An 18,706-nucleotide genomic window follows, 5' to 3' on the forward strand; every position below is an offset into this window, starting at 1 on the left:
CCCCCCACCAGAGCAACATGGCACAGCGCAGAACAGCACGGCTGGGTGGGAGCCCAAAGCCTCGCAGCCTGGCCTCTCCAGCAGGGATGCTGTAGGTCACAGCCTGTTGTATTTCTGGAGTGCTTTATCAGATCTCACGTTTAACATGGTGTCCAAAAGAAAGGCAGTTTATTTAAGATTACGGCCTTGTCGGTATTTTTATCTGCACGCAGATTGCTCCTTATCTCACCGTGGCTCAGCGAGAGCAGGGAGCACTCGGGCACCTTTGCATCGCCGTGCAAAGTGCAGCCCCTTCACCTCGCCACAACGTGCTCTGTGCTGCTGGCCCTGCGCAGCCCCCCGCCCCACACAGCCCCCAGCGCACCCACACCCACCGGTCCCCTCCTGTCCCCTCCCATCTCCTCCTGTCCCATTCTTCCTGCCCCCCCTCCTCCTGCCCCGTTCCCTCCTGTGGGACATGCAGTGCTGGGTGTGTCTACGGGAATCCCCGACCAGGTGATAAATGTCTTTTACTCATCGTGCTCAAATATTTTGTCCTTGAAGGAAGCAGACAGAGCACGTAATGCTCCTGCAGTGTCACCCTGTCCGCCTGGCTCAGTGGCAGCTGGAGAAGGAAAAACAAGGCATGTGTGAGCCGACCCTGCGAGTGATCCCATCCCGGGGGGCAGCATTCCCCCAACGAGCTCCCTGAATGAGCAGGGTGCTGCTGCGTGCAGCCATCCCCCCCAGCTCTGCACGGCCAGAGTGCTGCAGGTATTTCAGCCCCCACCCCAGGAATGCATTTGCCCCCTGTTCTTGGTGGATGGGTGCCTGCAGGCATGCTCCAGCCTGTTCCCGGCCACTGCTGAGGGCTCCCCTACAACTCATTAACTATACAAGAGCACGGTGGCAGAACCGTGGCTGGAGACCCCCCTGCTCAGCCCTCCGGTGGAGGGAGGCCCCACTCAATCATGCCTTGCAGCACCCCAACACCCCCACTCTGCTGGATCAGCTCCTGCTGCCCCACAACACATCCAACTCTTGATCTGGGTGCACCCAGCACCGCATTGCACTGCAGCACCCCACACCCGGCCCCGGCTCTCTGTGGCATCCCGCCATCCCATGGCACCCCATGGGGTTGGTGGGCACATGGGTGTCCCGTGGGGTCCCTGTGCAAGCAGAACCCCAGGGTCTCACACCAAGTGAGGTGCTGCTGGGTGAGCCCAACCATCCCGAGGATGGAGCTGAGGCAGAGCAAACTTCGGGGTGCACAGGCACTGGGTGCACAGCAGACACCGCACACGCACCCAAATACACCCCCCCTGCTGGCTGGGATGCACAGACACAGCTGTGCAGACAGAGACAGGGAAAGGCACAGGTGCACAGGTGCACACATGCGCAGACCATCGCGCGCAGGTGCTCACAGGCACACAGAAGTGCACAGAGACACAGTCAGACAAAGAGAAAGGCACAGGTGCACATACACACGGGGAGGTACACACAGACAGACGGACAGGCGCAGCAGATGCACAGACACACAGCTGCGTGCACACTTGGCACACACATAGGAGGGTAGCCGTGGGGGAATGTGCACGAGCAGACGCACTCACCGGTACACCTGAGAGCAGACACAGGTTCACGCATATGGCAGCACAGACAGAAGGGGAACGAAAGCACACACGGACAGGTGCGCACACACACAGTGGGGCAGGGGAAGGACCTGGGGCGGGGGATGTCCCAAGTAGTGCTGTGGGGCAGGGGCACGGGAGCAAGGTGACGGCTGCCCTGCAATCAGCCCCCACGCGCCGCGCCGCCTCCTCACCCCATCATCCCAAATTGCCCAAAGTACAGGCTGTTTGCACTGTGCCGCCGGCCTGGGGCAGCAGCAGCTGCCTGACTCACAGCAGAGGAAGGGGCAAATCACCGGGGTTTCGGGGTGCCGGCTGCCACACGCTTCAGGATGCATTCCTGTGGTGAGGAACGCAGCCTGATGGTGTTTACCCAAAACAGCCACGGGGGCGGCAGGCCTGTGGGGGTCCCCAGTGCCCCTTGGTGAAGCTGTTCCATTGCAGCTCGGAAGGGATGGGGAGCATCACTCCCAGCGATGGGGACCAGAGGGGCCACACGATGACGTGGGGATGGGTCATGACGTGATGGTCAGACCCAAGGGGTGTGTGAGCTTTGCCGTGCTGGTGGCTCTTCTCCATGAGCACCTGCATGGCAACAACCACTGTGGGTAACCCCATCCCCATGCCATCCCTATTCCCATCCCCATCCCATCTCCATCCCGGTCCCCATCCACACGTGCTGTTCGGAGGGCCGGCTGCCCCGGGGCGGGTGACGGCACAGCAGCACCAGCAGAAACCGCCCCGGGCACCGCGGGGCCGCGTCCCGCTCACGTGCGCGGTGCGGCGGGCGCGGGGCATGGGGTGTTCCCCCATGGTTGCGGTCGCGGCGGGGCCGGCGCCTATCCCCCCCAGGGCAGCGGGACGAGCGCTGCTCCCTGCTTATATTTCAGGCGCGGGGCTGTCGATCTGCCCCGGCCAGGGCACACAGACGTCCATTGTTGAAGCCCCTTTGGCGGCGGCGAGGAGCAGGTAAGGCGGCTCCGGCATCAATGGCAGCTCTGTCTGGCGGCGGGGCGGGGACTGCGCTGCGGGGCCTCGCGGGGGGATGGCGGTGCGCCCCACATTGCGGCGTGCTCGGGGCTTCCCCACCCCGAAGGGCTCGGAGCGGCGCGGCTCTTGCTGCGGTGCCGACCCCCGAACTTCGCCTGCAACGCGTCCGAGTGTCACCTTCCTGGGACGTGGCTGCAGCTCGCACGTCCCTTTGGCTTAGCAGCACTTTTGCCCATTTGGGGCTGCTTTTTGCTCAGTAAGTGGATAGGGGGTTTGTTTTCTTGGTGAACTCCTGGCAGCGGTTCCTTTGCACAGCACTTTCCACGGACTCTTGGCTGAGTCTGGAAACCTTTGCTTTCAGGTAGAGAAAAACAACCTTAGTGTGCACATTTCAGCCGGTCAGGGGGGTTTATGTCAGGCACAAACTTTTCGGGAACATTGAGTCTCTGAGGAGCGTGGGTAACTAATCCCCGTGTGCGCCGCGGGGAGAGGCTGCTCAGTGCTGCGCCGGCTCCAGCACGGCCCCTGCTCCAAACCCGGCTCCCTCTGCTCGCCCCATTGGGACCTCGAGGTACGCAGCGTGGTTGTTTGCTCAGAGAGAATGCGGGGTTGAGGGAGAGGGGGAAATGCTGTCCGTGTCTGACACGGGGACATCTGCCAGCCCTGTCCCCACAGGTGTCCTCGGCACGGCACAAGGTCAGGTGTGACACAGCTCTTTCTGTGACCCTGTGGTGCTGAGGATCGTGGTGAGCAGGGGCTGCCCTTGTCTCTGGCTCTGTGTCCCTTGCTGTGGGGCTGTGGCACGGCCCCATCCCACTGTGATGAGAGCCTCGGGGTGGGGTGAGCCCCCTGTTTTGGTGAGGAGGGGCTCCTGCTGTCTGCAGGTGGGTGGAATCTTTCAGCTCCGTGCGATGCTGCTGTCACTGTGCTGTTCCTCGCTGAGCCCCGCACCCGTGGCAGTGCTGGGACATGGGGTGCCTGGGGGTCATGGGAAGGGCACGAGAGCTACTTCTTGGTGTCAGGCACCACTTGAGGACGTGTCACATTCTGGTTTTAATTATGGTCATCAGCTGTCAAACGGCCATGCTGGCGCCTATAGCTCTGGCATTGCCACACAGCGCATAGCCGTGTCTTGCTCCCACCTTGCCATTTGTCCCCAGACCCAGGCACGGCCCTGAGCCCTGCAGGGATACAGCCTACGCAGGGCTGGGCTTTTCCTATGGAACTGTACACACGTGTGCACACACCCACTGCAACCCCAAATGATGGTGTGGTTGGCGCAGCCGTCTGCAAGCCCAAGCCACATCCAGCCTGAGGCAGGGTCCGGCCCTGGCGCTGCCTGTCCGTGGAGCTGCCCCAGGCAGAGGATGCTGTGGGGTGGGTGGGTCCCTTCCGCCGCCCCACTGATTACAGGGAGCCCTGAATGCACTTCGGCTCCACGGTGGGCACGCTGGTATGCCAGCAATGTGGGTGCTCCAGAGGTGTGGATGGTTGGATGGATTGAGGGAGCGCCCCGGTGTACCTCGGTAGATGGTGGCTGCCCCAGACAGCCAACAAGGAGGGCTGCAGCAAGACCCAAGTGTCCCCGTTGCCTGGCCTGGCTGGATGCTGGTGTCCCCAGCTATGGTGCCCATGGCATCCTTGTGGCATGGACCACGGCGTGGACCATGGAGACGCAGCCACCCCTGGGCACGTGGGCTGTGTGTTGCAGCAGGAGCCTCCTCTGTGCCCAGAGACACCTGGTGTGCTCAGAGGCAGCTCCAGAGCCCATCGTGCTAAGCAATTAGCAATTAATTAGCAATTAATTGTATCAGCAAGCCACCGTCATGCTTCGCCAGCAAGTCTGAGGATGCAGTGCCTGGTGGGGGCTGGCCACTCTGACCCCGCAGGGTTCCCCTGATACCTTATCTATCCACGCCTGCGTGTTTGGGAAACTGAGATAACCTCGGGCCCTGCTGTCATCCCTGGGGATTAAGCGGGGGGGGAGTGGTGCAGTGTCTGTCCTTGTGCTCTGTCTGGCTTTGTGCTGCTCCACGCACATGCCTGGGGGCTTAGTGGGGGTAGCGTGCATGTACAAGGGGCTGCTGGCCTGGGGGCTGCCCCTGCCCACTCCGAGCACTGCCGTCTCTGTTCCGTGGCAGCTCTGACTGGTTTGTGGGGCTCGGTGGGGAGGTGCCTCCTGCCTGAGGCCGAATGGAGGGATGGGAAGCGCTCACACGATGCCAAGGAACAAACAAGAGGTGCTTGTGCCCTGCCGGCATGGAGCCCAGCACGGGACTGGCACGGGCCCACGGAGACAAGGGCAGGAGCTAGGGGGAGGAAAAAGGCACAGAAGCACAGAGGCATCCATGCAGGCCATGGAGAAGGAGGTGCCGGGAGCGATGCTGGAGAAATCCTCATCCCAGATGCCACCGTTGCCCTTCAGCACCCCGAGCTGGGTCAACCCGGGCATCTCCTGCCCGTGGGCAGCGTGCGGCCGTGCTCCTGCTCCTGGGTGGCCTCATCCCGGCCCCCTGCACCATCCGTGGGAGCAGCGATTGAGTGTCATGGCCGTGGGGAGAAATGCGAGAGGAGGAATCCCGGGAAACTGGTTCTACCCCTCCGTCCGGTGCCGGCGGGATGGCGGGTGGTGGCGGAGCTCCTCCCTCGGCGAGGGCATATAACGCCCGGCATGGTCCCGGCGGGCGGCACTGCGTGGCGGAGAGCGATGGCCTCCATGGGGCTGCAGGTGCTGGGCATCGCCCTGTCCGTCATCGGCTGGCTGGCGTCCGTCCTCTGCTGCGCGCTGCCCATGTGGCGCGAGACCGCCTTCGTGGGCAACAACATCGTGGTGGCTCAGATCATCTGGGAAGGGCTGTGGATGAACTGCGTGGTGCAGAGCACGGGGCAGATGCAGTGCCGGGTGTACGACTCCATGCTGGCCCTGCCGCAGGACCTGCAGGCCGCCCGCGCGCTGCTGGTGGTAGCCATCGTGCTGGCCGTGCTGGGCACGCTGCTCGCCATCGCTGGCGGCAAGTGCACCACCTGCGTGGAGGACGAGACCGCCAAAGCCAAGGTGATGATCCTCTCCGGCGTCACCTTCATCGTCTCCGGCGTCCTCATCCTCATCCCCATCTGCTGGTCGGCCAACGCCATCGTCCGGGACTTCTACGACCCGCTGGTGGCCGACTCCCAGAAGAGGGAGCTGGGCTCGTCGCTTTACGTGGGCTGGGCGGCCTCCGCGCTGCTGTTGCTGGGGGGGGCCATGCTGTGCTGCACCTGCCCGCCGCGCGGTGAGAAGCCCTACTCCGCCAAGTACAGCGCGGCTCGCTCGCTGCCGGCCAGCAACTACGTGTAGGGCCGCCGCACCCTGCCAGACGGGGATGCCCCGCGGGGAGCGGGTCTGGGGCCGGGGCGCTGCGGAGGGGATGGAGCGAGGGGGGCAGACAGAGCCGCCTTTGTTCACCGGGATTGGAGCTGGTTCTTTAATCCTGCTGGGATGGGAACGGCGCTCTGCCGTCCTGGCTGCCCGCCCGACAGCTCGGGGGCACCCGCGGTATCTCCTCAGTGGGGGCTGGGGGTGCTGTGCCGTGCCGTGCCGGGACGCTCAATGCGCCGGGTGCTGCCCCACCGGTGACTCGCGGCTCCGTGCGGCTCCGACTTGTCCAAACACCACTGCGGAGGACGGGGAGAATCCCCGGGTGATGTCCGTCGAATCTGTCCCGTGTGGCCAGAGGACGCGGTGGCTCGGTGACAAGCAGCGCGGTCTCGAGGGGTGTTTGGTGCTCTTCCCCCTCCGTGCCCCCAGTTCTTACTTTGACCTACTTTCGGGGATCTCACCTAGCTGTACGCACTTGCGATTTTTCTCGGCAGCTCGCCGGGGTGCGGGTATCATTATCCTGGGAGTGGGAAGGCAGCGGCAGGGCTGGGAGAACCGGTCCGGGAGGCGGCACCGGGCTCTGCACTGCACTTCTTCCATCCGTGGGGCAGGAGCAGCTGGGGGCTCGTGGTACCCCCGGTGTGGCAGCACCTGACCTTGTGCTGCAGCCATCCCACATTAAATGACAGTGCTGCACCCGCCGTGCTCCGTTGTCTTTATCTGCTGACCTCCGTGATGGGGTGACCTGTGGGTTCCAAGCTGCAGACCCCGTGTCTGGGAACACCAGCATGAAACATCCCAAATCGGGAGGGACAGCCCCAGCCTCCCACCCCCTGCTCCTCACCCCTGGCTCTACCACAGCTGTGCTCCCCTCCCGGGCCACCTGGGGAGGTGACAGTGGGGTGGCTCAGCAACGAGATGCCTTTACAGTATTGAGGCCACCCCACGCTATCACAGGGCCCCGGGCATTGGGGCCATCGCCCCACGCTGCTCCCGTCTGACCGGCTGCACCAAGCAGGAAGGAGAGGCGGGCGCCAGCAGGACGTGGGGTGTTGGGATGGGTTGGGATGCCCCAGGGCTGCTTGGAAGCACCTCGGGGCTGGTGTGGGTGACAGCAGCGTTTTGCCTATTTGCCTTCTGGCCTTGGAACTGTGCCAGTGCACATCCAGTGTGTGGCCAGCCCTGGGAACGTCCTTCATGAGCACCTCGGGGCACTGGAGACAACACACAGTACCCAGCATGGGGCACAGGACCTGGACGGTGAGGCTGTGGTGCTCACTGGGGACTTTGAGGGCTCCCAGCTCCAGCGCTTTGCTGGGATGGGGACAGAAGTGGGCAGCCCAAATGTGTTGGAAATGGTGGCAGATGATCTGCAACAGGAGATCGACGCTCCGGCTCTGTGCTGGGATCCACTTGGTCACTGCCTGTCCCCAGTGAGGACACCCAGCCCATGTCCTTATGGCTGTGTGGCACCAGGGGTGGCTGCCCACCGTCCCAGCCCTGGCCCCTTGCTTCTCCTGGGAGAGAAGGACGTTGTTATCAGCTCTAACACTGTGCCCAGGCTCAGCCAGGTGCCCATCACAGTGCAATGCCAATGGGTGAGAGGTGCAGGGATGGAGCAGGAGCACAGCCGGGCAGGAGAGGCCATAGAAACCGAAACTTTGAGCAGGAAAACTGTGGTGAAACTTGGAACAGCTGCAGGGCGTGCCAGGTACAGCCGATACCCACTGCCACACCAGGGCCATAAAAACTCAGCTGCTCCCAGTTACTAAGTCTGGGTCCTGGGTCACAACAGTGGGGTCTGCTCTGCATGGGGCCGAGCTTGAGATGAGCTTACAATCATGGTGTGTTGCTGTGGTTGGTGCCCTGAAGTTCCCCATCTCGGAGCAGCACCCTGTGTCTATGGTGGCCCCTTCTCTATAGCACCCTGGGTGGGCTGGAGCAGCCTTGGTTTGTCAAACATGCTCCCGGTGCTGCTTCTCCAAAGGATGAGGAGCCAGTATTGCTGAAAGTGCCGAGCCCTGCGGCTGGTATTGCAGGCAGACCTGGGCTCGTGCCCATATCCAGCCCCACAGACAGGAAACCTGACAGGTCCAAAGACTACTGCAGTGCGGCCACCAAGGGCAGAGTGCCGGCTGGGGCAGCCGTGAGGAGTGCCCTGTGCTGAAGGGACACCTTGGGTGAAAGCATGATTCGCTTGGGCTCCTGCAGCTCAGCCTCCTCTGGACCTGGGAGCTCAGTGTAGGACAGGCCCCCATGCAGCCCTGCAGCAATGCATGCAGCTCCGTGCAGCAATGCTCCATTGAGGACATATCTCCATACAGCTCTGCAGCAGTGCTCAATTCAGGACCTGTCCCTATGTCCCTGTGGTTCCCTGCAGAATGCCTCATGAAGGATGTCTCCCCGTGTCCTCATGCAGCCCTGCAGCAACACTCCATGCAGAATGTGTCCCCATGTCCCCATGGTGCCCTGCAGCAATGCTCCATGCAGAATGTGTCCCCATGTCCCCATGGTGCCCTGCAGCAATGCTCCATGCAGAATGTGTCCCCATGTCCCCATGGTGCCCTGCAGCAATGCTCCATGCAGAATGTGTCCCCATGTCCCCATGGTGCCCTGCAGCAATGCTCCATGCACAACACATCCCGCCGCGTCCTGCAGCCATTCCCATCCAGATGGCAGTGGGATGCCTCTGCACAGAAGCACAGCTGCTGTGAGCAGCTCGGTGCCCACATGTGTGATGTGATGGCTGTGCCTGTCCCCACAGGTGCTGATGGCGACGATGTCGATGCAGCTGGGCGGGCTGGTGCTGGCCGTGCTGGGCTGGCTGGGCTCCATCCTCACCTGCGCGCTGCCCATGTGGAAGGTGACGGCCTTCATCGGTTACAACATCGTGGTGGCCCAGGTCTTCTGGGAAGGGCTGTGGATGAACTGTGTCTACGAGAGCACAGGGCAGATGCAGTGCAAGGCGTACGACTCCCTGCTGGACCTCACCTCTGACCTGCAAGCCGCCCGCGCGCTGGTGGTCACCTCCATCATCGTGGCCTTCCTCGGCCTCCTCACCGCCATCTCGGGGGCCGACTGCACGCGCTGCATGGAGGACAAGAGCTCCAAGGGCCGCGTTTCCATCGTGGCGGGGGCCATCTTCGTGCTGGCCGGCATCGTGCTGCTCATCCCCGTCTCCTGGTCTGCCAACAGCATCGTCACCAACTTCTACAACCCCATGGTGCCCGAGGCCCTCAAGAGAGAGCTGGGGGCTGCCCTGTACATCGGGTGGGCTTCCAGTGCCCTGCAGCTGCTGGGTGGGGGCATCCTGTGCTGCTCGGGGCCACCTGTGGAGCGGGACCACTACCCCAAGTCATACCGTGCGGTGAAGGGCTGCGGCCCCATGGGCTACCCCATGAAGGACTACGTGTGAGCTGCCCCAGCCGGGCACCAGCCCTTGGGCACAGCGCCACGGTCTCCATCCCCCTCACATCCTACATCCCCTGCCCGCACACGGTGTCCCCACGCCAGCTGTGTCCCTCCCCTCCCCCCCGTGCTTTGGCCTTCCCGCAGGCTGGTGACAGCATGTGGCCTCATCCCGCTGCCCTCCTGGGGCGCTGCTGCTGCTCCCAGCTCTATAAAGGTCTTGGTGCCACTAAGGCTGCCTGGGCTCGTTTTGAAGCTGTGTTTTGACACTTCCTATGTCTCTCACACCTCCATGGGCAGCAAAAGGGCTTGCTGTGCCATCACCCACCATGTCCCTGTGCCACCTCACCACCCCACAGGATGGCCCTTCACACTGAAACCACACACACCCCAATCATGCAGTGCACATAGGGTTTATTTATTAGCCAAGCACGGGACAGGGACAGCCACAACTCCCAGCCACTCAGCTTAGGGGCAGTGCTGGGGACAAAGGGACCGTGCCTGTGTCACCGAGGGGAGGCAGGGGCTGGCACCACAGCACCAGGACATGGGGAGACAATGCACACCAGAGCCCAGCCAGGAGGAACGACGTGTGCTGGAGACAAAATGCTTTCAGCACATCCAGCCTGGGGTGCTTGGATGCCCCAAAGCTGTGGGCTCAGCTCCTGCAGTGGTGGCACCGAAGCGGGTGCAGAGCCACTGCTCCGATGGGGTGAGTTTCCATGTGAAGGAAATCACATGGATGGATGCTCCTCACATCCATGGGAATGTGACAAGCAGCAGCAGGTCTGCGGGAAGGAAAACAAAAAGATTCCAGTGGGAGATTTGGGTAAAAAACTTCCCAAGGAAGCAGTGGAGGAGGAAGGGGTGGAGGCACCACACGAGGGGCACGGGGAACAGGATGGGCAGGAGATGCCGGGCGGCTCCGGGGTGGGGAACACCCACCCTGAAGCCTCTTCCAGGTTCGTTTCCCACCCAGCCCATTAGCTACAAAGCCATAGGAAAATGAGGGCTTAAGCAGGCAGGATGAAAGGTTGACGGTGCTTGGAAACTTTTCTGGGCGGGCGTCGTGCTGTCACACTGCTCCTGGTGTGATCAGTCTCTGTCACCTCGATGTGCAGCGTGTGGGGGTCACTGCAGGACGCAGAACAACCCCCCCAGGCACGGAGCTGGGGTCTGGAACAGGGGTGATGGGGCAGGATCCAGGGGGTGACCGTGGCCATGAGGGAAGTGGGCACCGCGAGGACACAGGGGTGGCTCTGCGGTGGTGTCACAGCACGGACCGGAACCGGGTGCTGAGAAGGAGCCCTGGTGTTTTGAGCCTGATGCCAGGAGGGGGTGGTACGGCCATCGGACGGGGGACACCCGCGGGGCGGCACAGCACTAGGCACAGCGCCGGGCCCCTTCAGGGTGTCTCAGCCCTCCTCGGGGGGCGGGACGGGGCACTTGCGGTAGATGTAGATCACGCCGGAGATGTAACCGCTGCCCCGGACGTTCTCCTCCTCCTCGGAGGTGGCCCTTTCCCAGCGCGGCACCTCTTGCACCAGCACACGCTGCCACGCACCCTTCTGCTCCAGCTGCTGCAGCACGGCCTCCAGCTCCGCCCGGTACCGCCGGTTCGACGGGTTGCTGCGGGTGGTCAGGCACAGGAAGCCCCCTGCCGACGGCGGGTGGGTGACAACCGCCTGCGGTGCCTCGTCACCCCGGGGTGCCTCCGGCTCGCTCCTAGCCGGGACGCGGTGCCGAGGCCTCGTCCCGTCGCCGGAGGTCAGCGCGAGGACGCCGCCTCACCTGCCCTGGTGACGCGCAGCAGCTCCGGCAGCGCCGAGCTCGGCACCTGCCCCTCGCCCAGAGCTCCCACCAGCGTCACGGCGTCGTAGCGCTCTGCGGGTCGGGCACGTCAGCCACCAGCGGGGCGTACGTGGTGTCACCGCTCCCGGTGCCGGCCGTTACCTGCGGGCGCGGGCAGCGGCTCCCGGCCGAGCTCGCAGCGCTGCAGCTGCCGGTAAAGCCCGGTGCCCCGCGCCAGCTCCAGCATCCCGGCGCTGCCGTCCACGCCGTGCAGGCGGCGGAACCCGCGGCGGTGCAGCTGCGGGACCGACGGACGGGCGGACGGACGGGAGGGTGGGATGACCGCTCGGCTCCCCCCGCTCCGTCCCGCCCCGTCCCGTCCCTCCCGCCCCGTCCCGTACCTCCCGCGCTACGAGCCCGGTGCCGCACGCCACGTCCAGCACCCGCGCCTCGGCAGGCGGCGAGGGGAAGGCGAAGGCAAGCGAGGCGGCGGCCAGGTACGGCGCACGGTACTCCAGCGCGGCCACATCCTGCTCGTAGCGCCCGGCCCAGCCGTCGTACAGCCGCAGCAGCTCCGGCAGCTCCGCACCGCCGTGCACCGCCGCGACGCGCTCCCGCACTCCCGCCGCCAGCTGCATCGCAGCCCCGCCCCTCGCCCCGCCCCGCGCCGCTCCATTGGTTTAACGCTCCGCCCCGGGCCCGCCTACCGCCGTCCCATTGGTTAGCGGCAGGTGGAGGGCTCGCCCCCCAGCTTCTGATTGGCTGTCGTCGCCCGGGCGCTGTCGCGCTCCGTTAGGCAGAGGGCGCGACCAAGTGCGGCTGCGGGGGGAGCCGGGAAGTGCGTCGGGGGGACGGACCGAGTGGTGGGACTGGTCAGCGAATGACCTTGGAGCAAAAACCACGGAGATGGCAGCAAGCACCCCGGGGAGGTCATCGGGTGCCGGGGGAGAGGTGACACCAAGGGCCTCCTGGTTAGAGAGTGCTTTCAGGAGGAGAGGTGACACTCAGTGCCATGAGGCTGTGCCCCGAGGGTGACCCGGAGCCCCGGGGAGGTGACACGCAGCTTTCCCAAGGGTCACTGGGTGCCCCGGGTCTCTGCAGTGTTCACTGGCGCATCCCGTGCTGCTGGTGCTGCAGCAATGGTGCTGTTTGCGTGGCACTGCCCTATCGTCCCTTTGTGTCACTGTGTATTCTGCACAGTGCTCCTGGGACAGGTCACCTCCTGTCACCACCCCCGTGGCTCCAGTCCTGCGCTGTCACCTTCATCTCACCTCTATACCTTCTGCCTGCACAAGGCCATGTTCCTCTGCCATCGCCAGGACGTGTCCTGTTCCATGCTGGCGCAGGTGACACCGTGGTGCTGAGCAGCTCCCCGGCCCCGGGCAGGTTCTGCATCTCCTGACACACGTACATCCCTGGCTGCCCATGGGAGCAGGGTGTGTGGCCACAGTGTGAGGTCTGAGGATGGGTTGGGGGAGCGGCCTCGGGGGGCTGTGAGTGATCACACAACCATTAAGATTGGAAAGGACCTCTACAGTCATCCAGTCCAACCCCAACCCATCCCACCATGCCCACTGCCCGCGTCCCTCAGTGCCACATTTTGGGAACACCTCCAGGGTTGGTGACCCCACCACTCTCTGGGCAGCTGTGCCACTGCATTACTGAGTCTGAATGTTTCCTAATACTCAACCTGAACCTCCCCTGGAGCAGCTTAATGCCATCACCCCTCATCCCATCGCTGTTACCTGGGAGCAGAGGCCGACCCCCATCCTCCTTTCAGGCAGCTGCAGGGAGCAGTGAGGTCTCCTCTGAGCCTCCTCTGCTCCACTCCGACGCATCCCAGCTCCCTCAGCCGCTCCCATCAGACGTGTGCTCCAGAGCCCTCACAGCCCCATTCCATCTCCAGACACGCTCCAGGTCTCTCTGGTACAGAGCGGCCCAGCACAGAGCCGGGTGGGCGCGGGCAGTGCAGAGCGGGGGCCTCGAGAGGGAGCCCTCCGCCCGTGCTCAGCCCCGCGCCGGGCACTGCCCGCCTGGCCGGGCGGTGGGGCGGTGGGCAGCGGCATCAGCGCAACCCCGTGGCTCCTCGCACCGCCCCTGAGGTGGCCTCGAGGTGACGGCGGGGACATGTGAGGTTCGGGGCGCGGCTGCTGCCCGGTGACCCTCGTGGCGGACGTTGTCACTTTGTCCCCTCTCTGCTCACGGCTCCCATCCCGCACCCCGGGCAGGTGGCTCTGCTGCTGCCGCCGCATCTTTGGAGCCTCTTTCCCGCACCGAACATCATTTTCCCTGGCCCGACACGCGTGGATCAGCTCTGCAATTTGCCGGCACTTTTCTAAACATCGTGTTCCTGGGGCTGGCGCGCACCGAGTGCTGTGCACAGCTGTACAAACAGCTCCTGCTCCCCGCGGCACGGCAGCTTTGGGCTGGCTTTGGCTCAACCCCGGCTAGCCAAGCTGCGGGCCGGCCCCGGTGCCAGCACCAAGGACCCGGGCATGTTTTGCCCTGCAAGGAACCCTGTGAAGTTTTGGGTGCTTTGGCCGGAGCTGTGCTGAGGCTGTGCTCTGTGTTGGCACACAGCTCCACCACGATGGGCTCCTGCTACATTTGCTCATGCTCGTGTCACCCTCGGCGCAGTTCTTCAGGTGCTGTCCTCATACTGTGCCTGTGTGTGCAGCATCTCCCTGTGCTGGTACCGGCTTGCAGTCTGCCACAGAGTGGGGACAGGCAGTGGGAAAGAGCAGCATTTTGATGCTCCGCAGGGCCAGGCACCCCCAGGCCCAGCAGTGTCACCCATCTGCTGCCTTGCCTGCCTGCAGGCCCCATTGCCTCAGCCTGTCCTGGGTTCCTGGATTTGCTCCAAGCTCGTATCTTTCTGCAGAGCTTCCCTAACTGCTTTAGGGCAGTCCCTAAGCCTGCCCTGTGAGGTGGAGCAGAACACCCAGCAGAAGCAGTCTGTCTAATCTAGGGTGTGGGAATCATGGCCAAGGACTGCCTCGGTCACCCCATGGTGTGTGGCACCCTCAGCCCATCTGGCAGCGATGGACAGCCAGTCCCTGACATGAAGAGAGATGTGATCCGTTGCTTTTGTGGGCACCCAACAGGGCTGGGTGGTTTGTGAGTTTTCACCAGGGCTGTGCTGATGGGTGATGGGTGGGAGGCTATGGGAACAAGGGGCATCAGTGCTCGTGCATCCCTGCACATGTCCTCTGAGCAGCTCCTGGCTGCAGGGAGCCCCAGGAGCTGCAGCCATGCCTGATCCCAGATGTTCCCCACCAAAGCACTCATGTCCCTCCTTTGCTGGCATCTCCCTCCCGAGTTAATGGAGAAATCAGCGGTGCTCCCTTCCATGAATGGCTTTGCTCTGATCCCAGATACCCTGCATAAACCCCATGGCCTGGGCACCCCCCTGGTGTTTGGGTGTATTTCAGCCCTGGCGTGGAAGCGACTCCTGGGGCTGGGGGATAGATAGGGGACAAGGGGACAGATGTTTCCTGGTGTCAGCTGGGGACTCGGTCCTTTCAAACATCTGCAGAGATGTGGTGGCCCTTCACACAGCGGTGCTGCCGCTGGCTGGGATGGCTCTGCGCGTGCGTGCCTGTGCAGTGCACTGTTTTCATTTCCCAGCATCCAAACGTGGCTGGAGTCCATCAGCCCATGGACCTTCCCATCCTTGCCCAAAGCCCAACCCACTGGTGTCCGAGGACAAGTGGATTTTGCCCCCTCACGCACACCACTCAGCACCACGAGCCGCCTGAAGGCTGGGGCCCTGCCCGACTTCTCAGTTCATAAATCTGAACACGGCTGTGATTGATCGGGGCCAGGGCTGCTGTCACTGAACCATCTGCATCAGCCCCTGACACCCGCGTGGCTCACAACCAGGTAGCAAGGAGAGGCTGAGATATAAATCAGCAGCACAGCACGGTGCTGGCTGGAGATCAGACCTGCAGTGCAGACGAGAGGGCTGAGGAACGACTCACAGCTGATTCACGGCTGCCGGCACGGCTGGCACAGTCCTCCACCTGTGAGCCATGTTGCCACACTGCTGCAACCCCTGGGGACACGACATGTGGCTCAGCAGGGCTTCAGAGTTTGATTACTCCCATATCAGTTCCAGGCTGGTACGCAGCACTTATGTCATCTGAAGCATGGTGCTCCCACAGCCCCCCACATCCCTGCTGCACACCAATCCCAAGCCACTGCATCGCGGGGACATGGTTGCTCCCACCCTGGTAACATTCCCACTTCTGACCCTACCCTTCACACCTCTGCCCCCAACATCTCTGCAGCTCTCTGCTGAGCCCCCTCTGCCCGACTCACCCCCTTCCTCACCATGGAGCAGCCCCACATCCGCACCCACCCCACAGACCCCACTGCCATCCCCTCCTCATGTCCCCAACCTCACCCACTCCCTCTCCTCGCCCCAGATGCCACCTATCCTTGTGACGGGGCACTCTCCTCCCTGCCCTCATGCCGTGCCCCCGGGATCTGCTCCCTGTGCCAGCTCAGCTCCGTGCCCACACCCAGCTCTGTGCCCAGCTGCTCCCACACCATGGCTCAGCACCTCGTCCCGGTGACTCAGTGTCACTCTCAGGATCACACCCTCATGACTTGGCATCGATCCCCAGGGTACACTGCCGATGACACCGGGAAGCTGCCCGATCGCACCCCGAGACTGTGACTTGCTGGTGACATTCCTGCCACATGGTGTAAATCACAGCGCTACCAGGGCAGAGCACAGCTCCACATCCCTGCAAACATTCTGACCCCATGGAGCACAGCCCAGCGCCCTGACCCTGGTTTTGTGGGACCCTTCAGGCCAACTTCCCTGTGCCCCAGGGGATGGGGGTTGCCTTGGTGCGGTCTGGCTCGGTAATAACGTGCCAACTTTCACTGCAATGGGAATTAGGAGTGGATTAGTGACCGCAAATACACAGCAGGTTTTTTGTAGCTTGCAAGCACTCAATGCTGCTGGTGAGGTTGGCCCCCGGCAGGCTGCAGGCTGGGGGGGTTCTTGGTAATCTGAAAGCATTTAAAGATGCATGGTGACACCAAGCCCACCTCACCCTGCCTGGACCAGGACCTGAGGGTGTTTTGGTATCTGGATCTCAGAAACAGAACTGAACGGTATGGATCTCCAGAGGGAGGTCAGGCTGCTTCACCCTCTTCCCCTCACTCATCCTCAGTCCTGTGCTGATCTCCTGCCTCTGTGCCCTCAGCTCTGCCCTGAGCTTGCCCTGAGCTCCCTCTGCAGAGGGTGGAGGAACCTTTGGCTGCCTCACTGCCCAAATGGGGTTTGTGGGCTTCCCCTGGGGAGAGGAGCTGAATGCAGAACAGTTCCAGGCATTGGTTTTGCCCTGGGTTGAGCTGAACTTGAGCTGAGCGTGGAACCGAGTCCCCAGACATGGACCAGAGAACGTGTGCACAGAAGTTCATGGGCAGGGGTGGTGATGAAGGTTTGGGTGATGGTGGCCGTAGCTGAGAGCACATCCCATCGTGCTTCCAGTGGTCACTCGTGGCTGAATCTGCATCAAGCACAGACTCCGGCTGGTGATGCTTGTCCTCCCTTTGCCGGAGGATTTCAGCTGAGGAGGATTTTGCTGGAGGATTGCATCTTTGGATTTCCTGGCCCGAGTTGCTCATCTGAATGCTTCCAGCCTGTGCTGATCCAAATGACCTGGTTAGGCCGTGCGGTGGTGGATCTATCCTAGCTCACAGTTGCAGCTGGAAGAGGATGTGCAATTAACATCTTGGAAAGGGAGGGAGGAAGAGCAGCAGAGGGGACGACGGGCTGAGAATGGCTGTGGAGTATTGACTCCCGGAAAGCACGTGCAAGGGAGGATCCTGCAGGGCAGCTGCCCGCTCCTCACAGGAACAATTCAAGGGAGTAAGTTCAGAGAGAGGCTAGGAATCTGGCAACACCGAAATCTCTGCAATTATCTCAAGAACAAGGAGGAGAGGCCCAGACAGCGGAAACGACATGAAATCATTGGATTCGGGGCAGCACGAGCACAGGGATGGATGCAAAGTCACCCAGAGGAGGTGGCTGCTGCGTGTCTGGGGGTCTGCAGGGAGGGTGGGGGTGGTCCCTGGGAGGTGCTCCTGAGTGGCACAGCCGCTCTGGGGTGGCTGTGCTGTTTTTCTCCTATTTTTGCTGGAAATCTTGGTTAGGAGTGCAGCTGATGCCCCCACAGCAGCACAAATGGCTTGGCTGGAGGGGCTGGTAGTGCATAAAGGTGATGGGTGCTGGAGGAACAGGCTGAGCCTGGCAGTTTGTGTCTGGGGGCGCTTCAGACATTGGCTGAAGGAATCACACTGTGGATTATCTCTGAGAACAACAAACTCAGAGCTCACGTGAGTTCAAAGGGTGGGTTCAGTTCGAGTTCACCAAAGCAAAATCCACAGTGGATTATCACGTAAAAGGGCTCAGCCTTGGCTCAGAGGGCTCATGAGCTGCAAGCTGCTGTAATCAGGGAAAGTATTTGAGGATGTGTCACCCTGTGTGGGCCACTCTTGTCTGCTTCTTAGCAGGTGGCTGCTACTCAGCTCTGCAGGGGCAGTGTGCAGGGATGGACCCCCACCCACAGCACATGGACAGCACCCCATCCCTGCAGCAGGAATGTGTTCTGGGCTGTTCTGCAGCACTGGTCAGCAGGGAGCAGAGACACCTGGTGCTTCTGAAGCCTGTGTTCAGGTGGGGCTCCCAAAGAGCTCAAGGCAGATGGGGGAACTGCTGCAGAGAGCCCAGTGGAGGGCCACAAAGATGGTCAAGGCCTGGAGCATCTCCTTTATGAGGAAAGGCTGAGAGCCCTGGGGCTGTTCACACGGAGAAGAGAAGGCTGAGGGGGGATCTGATCAGTACTTACCAATATCTAAAGGGTGGGGGTCAGGGCGGTGGTGCCAGGCTCCTCTCAGTGTTGCCCAACAAAAGGACAAGGGGCTGTGCTTCATTGCTGGTGCATGGAGCTTACAGCTTTGTCTCCATCCCATCCTTGCACGTTGGCTGCCTGTCCCTGAGGCGCTGGCCAGACCTGGGGTCCTCACTGTGACCCACTGCCCCACCATGCACGCAGCCCCGGATGCTTGCAAGCTGTGTGCAGCACAGATGCTTTGGGTGATGCCAGATCTTCTATGTTTCTTGGCCCCCAGCTCCTCGGCCATCTCGCCAGGTATGTAACTATCCCAGCTATTTCCTGCTGTACTGAAAAAAAATAAAAATCCAACCCTTCCCCCTGTTTGATATAAATACACAGCGTGGCTGCCCAGCCCCCTGGCCGGACAAGCAGCATTGCAGACGGATTGCGTCCTCCAGCAGCACAGCCAGCACCCCATGCCCTGCTTGTTCCCTTTGGCAAGGGGAGCAGAGGGGTCTGCCATGGCCATGGCCCTGACCCAGCTCCCATTGCAGCCACAGTGATTTATAGCTTGCTTCCCTCCTCCTGACAAGCACATCCTGGGAGTGGGTGCTGCTGCACCAAGCTGGATGGGAAAGGGAAGTGCGTGGTGCCCCTGAGCTGCTATGTCCCCATCTGAGCCCCAGGCTGGGATAGCC

The 18,706-nt window shown here is 62.4% G+C and overlaps 2 protein-coding genes and 1 pseudogene across 3 annotated transcripts; 2 read left to right on the forward strand and 1 right to left on the reverse strand.

Annotated features, from left to right (window-relative positions):
• Window positions 1-5,304: 5,304 nt before the first annotated feature.
• On the forward strand, window positions 5,305-5,934 carry LOC306953919 (claudin-4-like; the record flags this gene model as incomplete). The annotated part of the gene is made up of 1 exon (XM_079544943.1): window positions 5,305-5,934. One exon carries the CDS (start codon window positions 5,305-5,307, stop codon window positions 5,932-5,934), a length of 630 nt encoding a protein of 209 aa, XP_079401069.1.
• Window positions 5,935-8,725: 2,791 nt separating this feature from the next.
• LOC306954171 (claudin-4 pseudogene) lies at window positions 8,726-9,370 on the forward strand (annotated as a pseudogene). The gene has a single exon. The product of its transcript is annotated as a claudin-4 pseudogene (transcript).
• A 1,408-nt stretch (window positions 9,371-10,778) lies between these two features.
• Window positions 10,779-11,792, reverse strand: METTL27 (methyltransferase like 27; the record flags this gene model as incomplete). The annotated part of the gene is made up of 4 exons (XM_079544970.1): window positions 10,779-11,020; window positions 11,155-11,247; window positions 11,317-11,452; window positions 11,556-11,792. The coding sequence occupies 4 exons, from the start codon at window positions 11,790-11,792 to the stop codon at window positions 10,779-10,781; spliced, it is 708 nt and encodes a 235-aa protein (XP_079401096.1).
• Between the last annotated feature and the right edge of the window lie 6,914 nt (window positions 11,793-18,706).

Source organism: Tetrao urogallus (genome assembly GCF_951394365.1).
Source record: "Tetrao urogallus genome assembly, chromosome: 20".
NCBI lineage: Eukaryota > Metazoa > Chordata > Aves > Galliformes > Phasianidae > Tetrao > Tetrao urogallus.